This window comes from Melospiza melodia, unplaced genomic scaffold, assembly GCF_035770615.1.
Source record: "Melospiza melodia melodia isolate bMelMel2 unplaced genomic scaffold, bMelMel2.pri scaffold_114, whole genome shotgun sequence".
NCBI lineage: Eukaryota > Metazoa > Chordata > Aves > Passeriformes > Passerellidae > Melospiza > Melospiza melodia.
In genome coordinates this window covers 1,062,124-1,074,957 of record NW_026948506.1, presented here as the reverse complement: position 1 = coordinate 1,074,957, position 12,834 = coordinate 1,062,124, and the positions used below count along the sequence as shown (strand labels likewise).

General features: G+C 55.8%; 1 protein-coding gene across 1 annotated transcript in view; it reads right to left on the bottom strand.

Moving 5' to 3' along the window:
- Positions 1-873: 873 nt before the first annotated feature.
- LOC134433085 (tenascin-X-like) overlaps positions 874-12,834 on the bottom strand; it is a gene marked incomplete at its 3' end in the record, with an annotated part of 66,642 nt that continues 54,681 nt past the window's right edge. The window contains exons 33-35 of the mRNA XM_063181978.1: positions 9,123-9,191; positions 5,023-5,187; positions 874-970 (exon numbers count right to left, since the gene is read on the bottom strand). Of these exons, the coding sequence (XP_063038048.1) occupies positions 874-970; positions 5,023-5,187; positions 9,123-9,191 (331 nt within the window). The remainder of the gene's footprint in view (positions 971-5,022; positions 5,188-9,122; positions 9,192-12,834) is intronic.

Genomic DNA, 12,834 nt, shown 5'->3' with positions numbered 1-12,834 from the left:
TTGTTTTTTTCCCAAATTTTCCCGTGTTTTCTCCTTGTTTTGTTCCAATATTTTCCCTGTTTCTCCCCAAATTTTCCCCTAATTTTTCTGCGTTTTTTCCCAAATTTTCCCATTTTTGTCTCAATTTTTCCCGTGTTTTTCCCAAATTTTCCCCAATTTTTTCACATTTTCCCCCCAAATGTTTTATTCTCAATTTTCCCCAATTTTTTCCATGTTTTTTCCGCAAATTTTTCCATGTTTTTCCAAATTTTTCCCAAAATTTCTCCCAATTTTTTCTGCAATTTCCCTCAAATTTTCCTTGTTTTTTTTTTCCCCAATTTTTCCATGTCTTTTCCCCAATTTTTCCATGTTTTTTCCCCAGTTTTTTCTGTGTCTTTTCCCTAATTTTTTTCCCTGTTTTTGCCCAATTTTTTCCCAAGTTTTCCCCCAATTTTTCCATGTTTTTTCCCCAATTTTTCCATGTTTTTTCCCCAGTGTTTCCAAATTTCCCCAATTTTTTCCATGTTTTTTCCTGCAAATTTTTCCGTGTTTTTCCCAAATTCCTCCGTGTTTTTTCAAATTTTTTCCCAAAATTTCTCCCAATTTTTTATGCAATTTTCCCCAAATTTTTCTGGGTTTTCCCCAAATTTTTCTGTGTTTTTCCCCAATTTCCCTTGTTTCTTTCCCCAAATTTTTCCGTGTTTTTCCCCCATTTTTCTGTGTTTTTTCCCCAATTTTTTCCATGTTTTTGCCCAATTTTTTCCGTGCTTTTTCCCAAGTTTTCCCCCAATTTTTCCATGTTTTTTCCCCAATTTTTTCCCAAGTTTTCCCCCAATTTTTCCATGTTTTTTCCCCAATTTTTCCGTGTTTTTTCCCGTGTTTCCCCTCCCTCACCGAGCCAGAACTCGCCGCTGACGTTCCCGAATCCCTTCGCGTACGAGTCCCAGTCCCGCCAGAAGTCGGTGCTGCCGTCCTGGCGCCGCTGGAACACCTGGGGGGCATTGAGGGGCACCCCAAAAACCCTGAGCCCCAAAAACCCCCAAAAAAACCCCCAAAAACCCCTGAGGGGCACCCCAAAAACCCTGAGCCCCAAAAATCCCCAAAAAACCCCCAAAAACCCCTGAGGGGCTCCCCAAAAAAACCCCAAAACCCTTGAGGGGCACCCCAAAAACGCTGAGCCCAAAAAAAACCCCAAAAACCCCTGAGGGGCTCCCCAAAAACCCTGAGCCCCAAAAACCCCCCAAAAAACCCCCAAAAACCCCCTGAGGGGCACCCCAAAAACCCTGAGCCCCAAAAACCCCAAAAACCCCAAAAACCCCAAAAACCCCAAAAACCCCTGAGGGGCACCCCAAAAACCCCAAAAAACCCGCAAAAACCCCAAAAAACCCCCCAAAACCCCAAAAAACCCCCCAAAACCCCTGAGGGGCACCCAAAAACCCTGAGCCCCAAAAATCCCCCCAAACCCCTGAGGGGCACCACAAAAACCCCTGAGCCCCAAAAACCCCTGAGCCCCAAAAACCCCAAAAACCCCAAAAACCCCCAAAAAACCCCAAAAAACCCCAAAAGTCCCCCAAAACCCCCAAAAACCCCCTGAGGGACACCCCAAAAACCCTGAGCCCCAAAAACCCCAAAAAACACCCAAAAACCCCTGAGGGGCACCCCAAAAACCCTGAGCCCCAAAAACCCCAAAAAAACCCCAAAACCCCCTGAGGGGCACCCCAAAAACCCCTGAACCCCAAAAACCCCCTGAGGGACACCCCAAAACCCCTGAGCCCCAAAAACCCCAAAAAAACCCCCAAAACCCCCTGAGGGGCACCCCAAAAACCCTGAGCCCCAAAAACCCCCAAAACCCCCAAAACCCCCTGAGGGGCTCCCCAAAAACCCCTGAACCCCAAAATCCCCTGAGGGGCGCCCCAAAAACCCCCAAAAACCCTGAGCCCCAAAAACCCCCAAAAACCCTGAGGAGCACCCCAAAACCCCTGAGCCCCAAAACCCCTGAGCCCCAAAAACCCCAAAAACCCCCAAAAAACCCCAAAAACCCCTGAGGGGCACCCAAAAACCCCTGAGCCCCAAAAACCCCAAAAAAACCCCCAAAACCCCCTGAGGGGCACCCCAAAAACCCTGAGCCCCAAAAATCCCCAAAAAACCCAAAAACCCCTGAGGGGCTCCCCAAAAAAACCCCAAAACCCTTGAGGGGCACCCCAAAAACCCCTGAGCCCCAAAAACCCCAAAAAACCCCCAAAAACCCCTGAGGGGCACCCCAAAAACCCTGAGCCCCAAAAACCCCCAAAAACCCCCAAAACCCCCTGAGGGGCACCCCAAAAACCCCTGAACCCCAAAATCCCCTGAGTGGTGCCCCAAAAACCCCCAAAAACCCTGAGCCCCAAAAACCCCCAAAAACCCCTGAGGAGCACCCCAAAACCCCTGAGCCCCAAAAACCCCAAAAACCCCCAAAAAACCCCAAAAACCCCTGAGGAGCACCCCAAAACCCCTGAGCCCCAAAACCCCTGAGCCCCAAAAACCCCCAAAAAACCCCCAAAACCCCTGAGGGGCACCCCAAAAACCCCCAAAACCCCTGAGCCCCAAAAACCCCCAAAAACCCTGAGCCCCAAAAACCCCAAAAACCCCTGAGGAGCACCCCAAAACACCTGAGCCCCAAAACCCCCGAGGGACACCCCCAAAACCCCCCAAAACCCCCAAAACCCCTGAGGGGCGCCCCAAAAACCCCTGAGCCCCAAAAACCCCCAAAAAAACCCCCAAAAACCCCTGAGGGGCACCCCAAAAACCCGGAGCCCCAAAAACCCCTGAGCCCCAAAAACCCCTGAGCCAAAAACCCCCCCAGTCCCTCCCAGTTTGTCCCAGTCCCTCCCAGTTTGTCCCAGTACGTCCCAGTTCCCCCAGTCCCACCAGCCCCAGTCTGTCCCAGTCCCTCCCAGTCTCTCCCAGTCCCTCCCAGTTTGTCCCAGTACGTCCCAGTTCCCCCAGTCCCACCGTCCAGCCGCCGCCGTCGGTGTCCATGTCGCAGTGTGTCCCCGTGCCCCCAGTTCCCCCAGCCCCAGCTTGTCCCAGTTTATCCCAGTTTATCCCAGTTTATCCCAGTTCCCCCAGCCCCAGTTTGTCCCAGTTTATCCCAGTTTATCCCAGTTCCCCATCCGCACCAGCCAGCCGCCACCATCGGTGTCCATGTCCCAGTCCATCCCAGTCCCCCCCAGTCCCTCCCAGTCCATCCCAGTTTATCCCAGTTCCCCATCCACACCAGCCAGCCGCCGCCGTCGGTGTCCATGTCACAGTGTGTCCCAGTCCATCCCAGTTTATCCCAGTTTATCCCAGTTTATCCCAGTTTATCCCAGTCCATCCCAGTTTCCCCAGTCTCCTCACCGTCCACCCTCCGCCGTCGGTGTCCATGTCGCAGTGTGTCCCAGTCCATCCCAGTTTATCCCAGTCCATCCCAGTTTATCCCAGTCCATCCCAGTTTATCCCAGTCCATCCCAGTTTCCCCAGTCTATCCCAGTTTATCCCAGTCCCTCCCAGTATCCCCAGTCCATCCCAGTCCATCCCAGTCCATCCCAGTTTCCCCAGTCTCCTCAAGGTCCACCCTCCGCCGTCGGTGTCCATGTCGCAGTGTGTCCCAGTCCATCCAGTCCATCCCAGTTTATCCCAGTTTATCCCAGTCCATCCCAGTTTCCCCAGTCCATCCCAGTTTCCCCAGTCCATCCCAGTTTCCCCAGTCTCCTCACAGTCCATCCTCCGCCGTCAGTGTCCATGTCACAGTCTGTCCCAGTCCGTCCCAGTCCATCCCAGTCCATCCCAGTCCATCCCAGTTTATCCCAGTCCATCCCAGTCCATCCCAGTCCATCCCAGTTTCCCCAGTTTATCCCAGTCCATCCCAGTCCATCCCAGTTCCCCCCAGTTTCCCCAGTCTCCTCACCGTCCACCCTCCTCCGTCGGTGTCCATGTCACAGTCTGTCTCAGTCCGTCCCAGTTTATCCCAGTCCATCCCAGTCCATCCCAGTTTATCCCAGTCCATCCCAGTTTATCCCAGTCCATCCTCACCGTCCATCCTCCTCCGTCGGTGTCCATGTCCCAGTCCATCCCAGTCCATCCCAGTTTATCCCAGTCCATCCCAGTTTCCCCAGTCCATCCCAGTCCATCCCAGTTTATCCCAGTCCATCCCAGTTTCCCCAGTCTATCCCAGTTTATCCCAGTCCATCCCAGTTTCCCCAGTCCATCCCAGTTTCCCCAGTTTATCCCAGTCTATCCCAGTTTATCCCAGTCCATCCCAGTTTCCCCAGTCCATCCCAGTTTCCCCAGTTTATCCCAGTTTATCCCAGTTTATCCCAGTCCATCCCAGTTTCCCCAGTCCATCCCAGTTCCCCCCAGTTTCCCCAGTCCATCCCAGTTTATCCCAGTCCATCCCAGTTTCCCCAGTCTCCTCACGGTCCAGCCGCCGCCGTCGGTGTCCATGTCGCAGTGTGTCCCAGTCCATCCCAGTCCATCCCAGTTTATCCCAGTTTATCCCAGTTTATCCCAGTCCATCCCAGTTTCCCCAGTTTATCCCAGTCCATCCTCACCGTCCATCCTCCTCCGTCGGTGTCCATGTCGCAGTGTGTCCCAGTCCCTCCCAGTCCATCCCAGTCCATCCCAGTCCATCCCAGTTTCCCCAGTTTATCCCAGTTTGTCTCACCTTCCACCCTCCTCCGTCGGTGTCCATGTCGCAGTCTGTCCCAGTCCATCCCAGTTTATCCCAGTCCATCCCAGTTTCCCCAGTCCATCCCAGTCCATCCCAGTTTATCCCAGTCCATCCCAGTTTCCCCAGTCCATCCCAGTTTATCCCAGTCCATCCCAGTCCATCCCAGTTTATCCCAGTCCATCCCAGTTTCCCCAGTCTCCTCACGGTCCAGCCGCCGCCGTCGGTGTCCATGTCGCAGTCCATCCCAGTTTCCCCAGTCCATCCCAGTTTATCCCGGTCCATCCCAGTTTCCCCAGTCCATCCCAGTTTATCCCAGTCCATCCCAGTTTCCCCAGTTTCCCCAGTCTCCTCACGGTCCAGCCGCCGCCGTCGGTGTCCATGTCGCAGTAGACGCGCAGGGCCCGGGCCGGGTCCCCGCCGAGGAAGATGACGGCGACGCGCGAGGGCCCGGGGCCGTTCAGCTGCTCCTGGGCGCAGTCCCGGGGGTGCGGGAACGGCAGCGGCGCTGGGGGGACAAGGGAGGGAAATTATTGCTCCAAAATTTATCCCAAATTTGTCCCAAATTGCTCCCAAACTGCACCAAAATTGCTCCCAAACTGGTCCCAAATTTATCCCAAATTTGTCCCAAATTTATCCCAAATTGGTCCCAAATTTATCCCAAATTGCTCCCAAATTTATCCAAAATTTATCCCAAATTGCTCCCAAATTTATCCCAAATTGCTCCCAAATTTGTCCCAAATTGGTCCCAAATTGATCCCAAACTGGTCCCAAATTTATCCCAAATTGCTCCCAAATTGCTCCCAAATTTATCCCAAATCGGTCCCAAATTGCTCCCAAATTTATCCCAAATTGGTCCCAAATTTATCCCAAATCGGTCCCAAATTGATCCCAAATTGCTCCCAAATTTATCCCAAATTGATCCCAAATCGGTCCCAAATTTATCCCAAATTGCTCCCAAATTGCTCCCAAATTTATCCCAAATCGGTCCCAAATTGCTCCCAAATTTATCCCAAATTGCTCCCAAATTGGTCCCAAATTTATCCAAAATTTATCCCAAATTGCTCCCAAATTTATCCCAAATTGCTCCCAAATTTGTCCCAAATTGGTCCCAAATTGATCCCAAACTGGTCCCAAATTTATCCCAAATTGGTCCCAAATTTGTACCAAATTGATCCCAAATTTATCCCAAATTGATCCCAAATTTATCCCAAATTGGTCCCAAATTTATCCCAAATTGGTCCCAAATTGATCCCAAATTGCTCCCAAATTGATCCCAAATTGATCCCAAACTGGTCCCAAATTTATCCCAAATTGGTCCCAAATTTATCCCAAATTGATCCCAAACTGGTCCCAAATTGATCCCAAATTGCTCCCAAATTGCTCCCAAATTGCTCCCAAATTTATCCCAAATCGGTCCCAAATTTATCCCAAATTGGTCCCAAATTGCTCCCAAATTGATCCCAAACTGGTCCCAAATTGATCCCAAATTGCTCCCAAATTGCTCCCAAATTGATCCCAAATTGCTCCCAAATTTATCCCAAATTGGTCCCAAATTTATCCCAAATTGCTCCCAAATTGCTCCCAAATTTATCCCAAATTGCTCCCAAAATTATCCCAAATTGGTCCCAAATTGGTCCCAAATTGATCCCAAATCGGTCCCAAATTGGTCCCAAATTTATCCCAAACTGCTCCCAAATTGCTCCCAAATTGATCCCAAACTGGTCCCAAATTGGTCCCAAATTGCTCCCAAATTTGTCCCAAATTGGTCCCAAATTTATCCCAAATTGATCCCAAACTGGTCCCAAATTGGTCCCAAATTTATCCCAAATTGCTCCTAAATTGGTCCCAAATTGCTCCCAAATTGGTCCCAAATTTATCCCAAATTGCTCCCAAATTGATCCCAAATTTATCCCAAACTGGTCCCAAATTTATCCCAAATTGATCCCAAACTGGTCCCAAATTGGTCCCAAATTTATCCCAAATTGCTCCCAAATTGATCCCAAATTTATCCCAAACTGGTCCCAAATTTATCCCAAATTTATCCCAAATTTATCCCAAATTTATCCCAAATGCTCCCAAATTTATCCCAAATTGCTCCCAAACTGCTCCCAAATTTATCCCAAATTTATCCCAAAGTTTTACATTTATTATTCCAAATTTCCCCAATTTCCCCCCCATTTTCCCTCGTCTTTACCCCAATTTCTCCCCAATTTTTCTGTGTTTTTCCCCAATGTTTCCCCAATTTTCCTGTGTTTTTTCCAAAATTTTTCCCAAATTTTCCCCAATTTTCCCGTGTTTTTACCCAAATTTCCCCCAATTTTTCTGTGTTTTTCCCCCAATTTTTCTGTGTGTTTTCCAAAATTTTTCCCCAATTTTTCCAACATTGTTCAGGGTTTTTTTCCAAATTTCCATTTTCGGGGTTCCCCCGGTGCCCCCGCTCCCCCGGCTCCATTTCCGGGGTTCCCTCGGTGTCCCCGATCCCCGGTTCCATTTCCGGGGTTCCCCCCGCTCCCCGGGCTCCATTTCCGGGGTTCCCCCCGGCTCCATTTCCGGGGTCCCCCCGGCTCCATTTCCGGGTTCCCCCAGTGCCCCCCGGCTCCATTTCCGGGGTTCCCCCCGGCTCCATTTCCGGGGTTCCCCCCCGCTCCCCCGGCTCCATTTCCGGGGTCCCCCCCGGCTCCATTTCCGGGGTTCCCCCGGTGCCCCCGGTTCCATTTCCGGGGTTCCCCCGGTGCCCCCGGCTCCATTTCCGGGGTTCCCCCTGGCTCCATTACCGTCCCCGGCTCCATTTCCGGGGTTCCCCCTGGCTCCATTACCGGGGTTCCCCCCGCTCTCCCGCCCCCCCGGCTCCATTTCCGGGGTTCCCCCCGGTGCCCCCCCCGCTCCATTTTCGGGGTTCCCCGCCCCCCGGCTCCATTTCCGGGGTTCCCCGGTTCTCCCGGCTCCATTTCCGGGGTTCCCCCCGGTTCCCCCGGCTCCATTTCCGGGGTTCCCCCCGCTCCCCCGGCTCCATTTCCGGGGTCCCCCGGCTCCATTTCCGGGTTCCCCCAGTGCCCCCGGCTCCATTTCCGGGGTTCCCCCGGCTCCATTTCCGGGGTTCCCCCCGGTGCCCCCGGCTCCATTTCCGGGGTCCCCCCGGCTCCATTTCCGGGTTCCCCCAGTGCCCCCCGGCTCCATTTCCGGGGTTCCCCCGGTGCCCCCGGTTCCATTTCCGGGGTTCCCCCGGTGCCCCCGGTTCCATTTCGGGGTTCCCCCTGGCTCCATTACCGGGGTTCCCCCCGCTCTCCCGCCCCCCCGGCTCCATTTCCGGGGTTCCCCCCGGTTCCCCCGGCTCCATTTCCGGGGTTCCCCCGGTGCCCCCGGTTCCATTTCCGGGGTTCCCCGGTGCCCCCCGGCTCCATTTCCGGGGTTCCCCTGGCTCCATTACCGGGGTTCCCCCCGCTCTCCCGCCCCCCCCGCTCATTTCGGGGTTCCCCCGCCCCCCCGGCTCCATTTCGGGGGTTCCCCCGGTTCCCCCGGCTCCATTTCCGGGGTTCCCCCGGTGCCCCCGGCTCCATTTCCGGGTTCCCCCGGCTCCGTTTTCGGGGTTCCCCGCCCCCCCCGCTCCATTTTCGGGGTTCCCCCAGTGCCCCCCGGCTCCATTTCCGGGGTTCCCCGGTGCTCCCCGGCTCCATTACCGGGGTTCCCCCCGCTCTCCCGCCCCCCCGGCTCCATTTCGGGGTTCCCCCGGTGCCCCCGGTTCCATTTCCGGGGTTCCCCGGTGCCCCCCGGCTCCATTTCCGGGGTTCCCCCTGGCTCCATTACCGGGGTTCCCCCCGCTCTCCCGCCCCCCCGGCTCCATTTCCGGGGTTCCCCCGCCCCCCCCGCTCCATTTCCGGGGTTCCCCCGCCCCCCCGGCTCCATTTTCGGGGTCCCCCCGGTGCCCCGAACCCCCCCGGCTCCATTTCCGGAGTTCCCCCCGGTGCCCCGGCTCCATTTCCGGGGTTCCCCCCCGCTCCCCCGGCTCCATTTCCGGGGTCCCCCCGGCTCCATTTCCGGGTTCCCCCAGTGCCCCCCGGCTCCATTTCCGGGGTTCCCGGGTGTCCCCGGTTCCATTTCCGGGGTTCCCCCGCTCCCCCGGTTCCATTTCCGGGGTTCCCCCTGGCTCCATTACCGGGGTTCCCCCCGCTCTCCCGCCCCCCCGGCTCCATTTCCGGGGTTCCCCCGGTTCCCCCGGTTCCCCCGGCTCCATTTCCGGGGTTCCCCCGGTGCCCCCGGCTCCATTTCCGGGTTCCCCCGGCTCCGTTTTCGGGGTTCCCCCCGCTCCCCCGGCCCCATTTCCGGTGTGTGCCCCCGGTTCCCCGGCACTCACGGGTGTCGAACGCGGCCTCCATGGCGGTGCCGGTGCCGGTGCCGGTGCCGGTGCCGGTGCCGGTGCCGCTCTGGGGGTGCCGCCCCGGGCCCGCAGCCGCACCCGGTAACGGCGCGCGGGCTCCAGGCCCCAGAGCCGCTGCGCCGAGGCCTCGGGGGGCACCGACAGCACCTGGGGGGCACCGGAAACATTGGGGGGCACCGGGGGGGTTTGGGGGGTCCCTCAAGGTTATGGGGTCACCAAGGGGGTTTATTGGGGGGCACCGGGGGTTATTGGGGGGCACCGGGGGTTTTGGGGGGTCCCGGTGGGTTTTGGGGTCACCAGGGGGGTTTATTGGGGGGCACCCGGAGTTATTGGGGTGTCCCTAAAGGTTATTGGGGTGTCCCGGGGTTATTGGGGTGTCCCTAAAGGTTATGGGGTCACCAAGGGGATTATTGGGGTGTCCCTAAATGTTATTGGGCTGTCCCGGGGGTTATTGGGGTCCCCAGGGGGTTATTGGGGTGTCCGTGGGTTATTGGGGTGTCCCAGGGGGTTATTGGGGTGTCCCCTAAGGGTTATGGGGTCACCAAGGGGGTTATTGGGGTGTCCCGGTGGGTTTTGGGGTCCCCAGGGGATTATTGGGGTGTCCCGGGGTTTATTGGGGTGTCCTGGTGGTTATTGGGAGTTCCCAGGGCAGTATTGGGGTGTCCCGGGGTTATTGGGGTGTCCCGGGGATCATTGGGGTGTCCCGGGGTTATTGGGGTGTCCCGTGGGTTATTGGGGTGTCCCTCAAGGTTATGGGGTCACCAAGGGGGTTATTGGGGTGTCCCGGGGATTATTGGGGTGTCCCTCAAGGTTATTGGGGTGTCCTGGGGGTTATTGGGGGTCACCAGGGGGTTATTGGGGTGTCCCAAAAGGTTATGGGGTCACCAATGGGTTATTGGGGGTCCTGGGGGTTATCGGGGTGTCCCAAAAGGTTATTGGGGTCACCAGGGTGTTATTGGGGTGTCCCGTTGGTTATTGGGCTGTCCCAGGGGGTTTTGGGGTGTCCCGGGGGATATTGGGGTCACCAATGGGTTATTGGGGTTTCCCAGGGGGTATTGGGGTGTCCCTAAAGGTTATGGAGTGTTCTGGTGGATTATTGGGGTGTCCTGGGGGTTATTGGGGTGTCCCTAAAGGTTATGGGGTCACCAAGGGGGTTATTGGGGTGTCCCGGTGGGTTATTGGGGTGTCCCGTGGGTTATTGGGGTGTCCCAGTGCGTTATTGGGGTGTCCCGGGGGTTATTGGGGTGTCCCGGGGGTTATTGGGGTGTCCCGGGGGTATTGGGGTCACCAATGGGTTATTGGGGTGTCCCGGGGGTTTTGGGGTGTCCCTCAACGTTATTGGGGTGTCCTGGGGGGTTATTGGGGGGCACCGGGGGTTATTGGGGTGTCCCTAAAGGTTATGGGTCACCAATGGGTTATTGGGGGTCCTGGGGGTTATTGGGTGTCCCGGGGGTTATTGGGGTGTCCCAAAAGGTTTTGGGGTCCCCAAGGGGGTTATTGGGTGTCCCGGGGGTATTGGGGTCACCAGTGGGTTATTGGGGTTTCCCGGGGGTATTGGGGTGTCCCTAAAGGTTATGGAGTGTTCCGGTGGATTATTGGGGTGTCCTGGGGGTTATTGGGGTGTCCCTCAAGGTTATGGGGTCACCAAGGGGTTTATTGAGGTCTCCCAGGGGGTTATTGGGGTGTCCGGGGGTTATTGGGGTGTCCCAGTGCGTTATTGGGGTGTCCCAGTGGGTTATTGGGGTGTCCCGGGGGTTATTGGGGTGTCCCAGGGGTTATTGGGGTGTCCGGGGGTTATTGGGGTGTCCCTAAAGGTTATTGGGGTGTCCCGGGGGTTATTGGGGTGTCCCAGGGGTTATTGGGGTGTCCGGGGGTTATTGGGGTGACCTTAAAGGTTATTGGGGTGTCCCGGGGGTTTTGGGTCCCTTAGGGGATTATTGGGGTGTCCCAGGGGGTTATTGGGGTGTCCCTAAAGGTTATGGGGTCACCAATGGGGTTATTGGGCTGTCCTGGGGGTTATTGGGGTGTCCCGTTGGTTATTGGTCTGTCCAGGGGGTTATTGGGGTGTCCGTTGGTTATTGGTCTGTCCCAGGGGGGTATTGGGGTGTCCCGGGGGTTATTGGGGTGTCCCGGGGGTTATTGGGGTGTCCCGTTGGTTATTGGTCTGTCCAGTGGGTTATTGGGGTGTCCCAGGGGGTTATTGGGGTGTCCCAAAAGGTTATTGGGGTCACCAGGGGGTTATTGGGGTGTCCCTAAAGGTTATGGGGTCACCAATGGGTTATTGGGGGTCCTGGGGGTTATCGGGGTGTCCCGGGGGTTATTGGGGTGTCCCAAAAGGTTATTGGGGTCACCAGGGGGTTATTGGGGTGTCCCGGGGGTATTGGGGTCACCAATGGGTTATTGGGGTTTTCCGGGGGGTATTGGGGTGTCCCTAAAGGTTATGGAGTGTTCCGGTGGATTATTGGGGTGTCCTGGGGGTTATTGGGGTGTCCCTCAAGGTTATGGGGTGTCCCGGGGGTATAGGGGTGTCCGTAAAGGTTATGGGGTCACCAATGGGTTATTGGGGGTCCCGGGGGTTATTGGGTGTCCCTAAAGGTTATGGGGTCACCAATGGGGTTATTGGGCTGTCCTGGGGGGTTATTGGGGTGTCCTGTTGGTTATTGGTCTGTCCCAGGGGGTTATTGGGGTGTCCCGGGGGTTATTGGGCTGTCCCAGGGGGTTATTGGGGTGTCCCTAAAGGTTATTGGGGTGTCCCGGTGGGTTTTGGGGTCACCAGGGGGTTATTGGGGTGTCCGGGGGTTATTGGGGTCACTAAGGGGTTTTGGGGTCCCTTAGGGATCATTGGGGTCCCTTAGGGGATTATTGGGGTGTCCTGGGGGTTATTGGTGTGTCCCGTGGGTTATTGGGGTGTCCCAGGGGGTTATTGGGGTGTCCCCAGGGGGTTATTGGGGTGTTCCTCAAGATTATGGGTCACCAGGGGAGTTATTGGGGTGTCCTGGGGTTTATTGGGGTGTCCCGGGGGTTATTGGGGTGTCCCTAAAGGTTACTGGGGTGTCCCGTGGGTTATTGGGGTGTCCCTAAAGATTATTGGGGTGTCCCTAAGGGTTATGGGGTCACCAAGGGGGTTATTGGGGTGTCCCCGTTGGTTATTGGGCTGTCCCAGGGGGTTATTGGGGTGTCCCAGGGGGTTTTGGGGTCCCCCCGGGGGTTATTGGGGTGTCCCTCAAGGTTATTGGGGTGTCCCGTGGGTTATTGGGGTGTCCCGTGGTTATTGGGCTGTCCCAGGGGGTTATTGGGGTGTCCCGTTGGTTATTGGGGTGTCCCAGTGCGTTATTGGGGTGTCCCAGGGGGTTTTGGGGTCCCCCCGGGGTTATTGGGGCGCCGTTACCCAAGGAAGGCAATGGGACACCCTGAGGGGTCTTTGGGGTTTTGGGGATCCTTTTTGGGGCCGTTTTGGGGTTTTTGGTTTTTGGGATCCTTTTTGGAGCCTTTTTGGGGGTTTTTAGGATCTTTTTGGGGCCATTCTGGGCTGTTTGGGGTTTTTAGGATCCATTTTGGGGCCTTTTTGGGGTTTTTAGGATCCTTTTTGGGGCCATTCTGGGGTTTTTGGGATCCTTTTTAGGCTGTTCTGGGCTTTTTGGGGTCCTTTTGGGGCCGTTCTGGATTTTTGGGATCCTTTTTGGGGCCATTTTGGGATTTTTGGGATCCTTTTTGGGGCCATTTTGGGGTGTTTGGGGTTTTAGGATCCTTTTTGGGGTCGTTTGGCAGTTTTGGGGATCCTTTTTGGGGT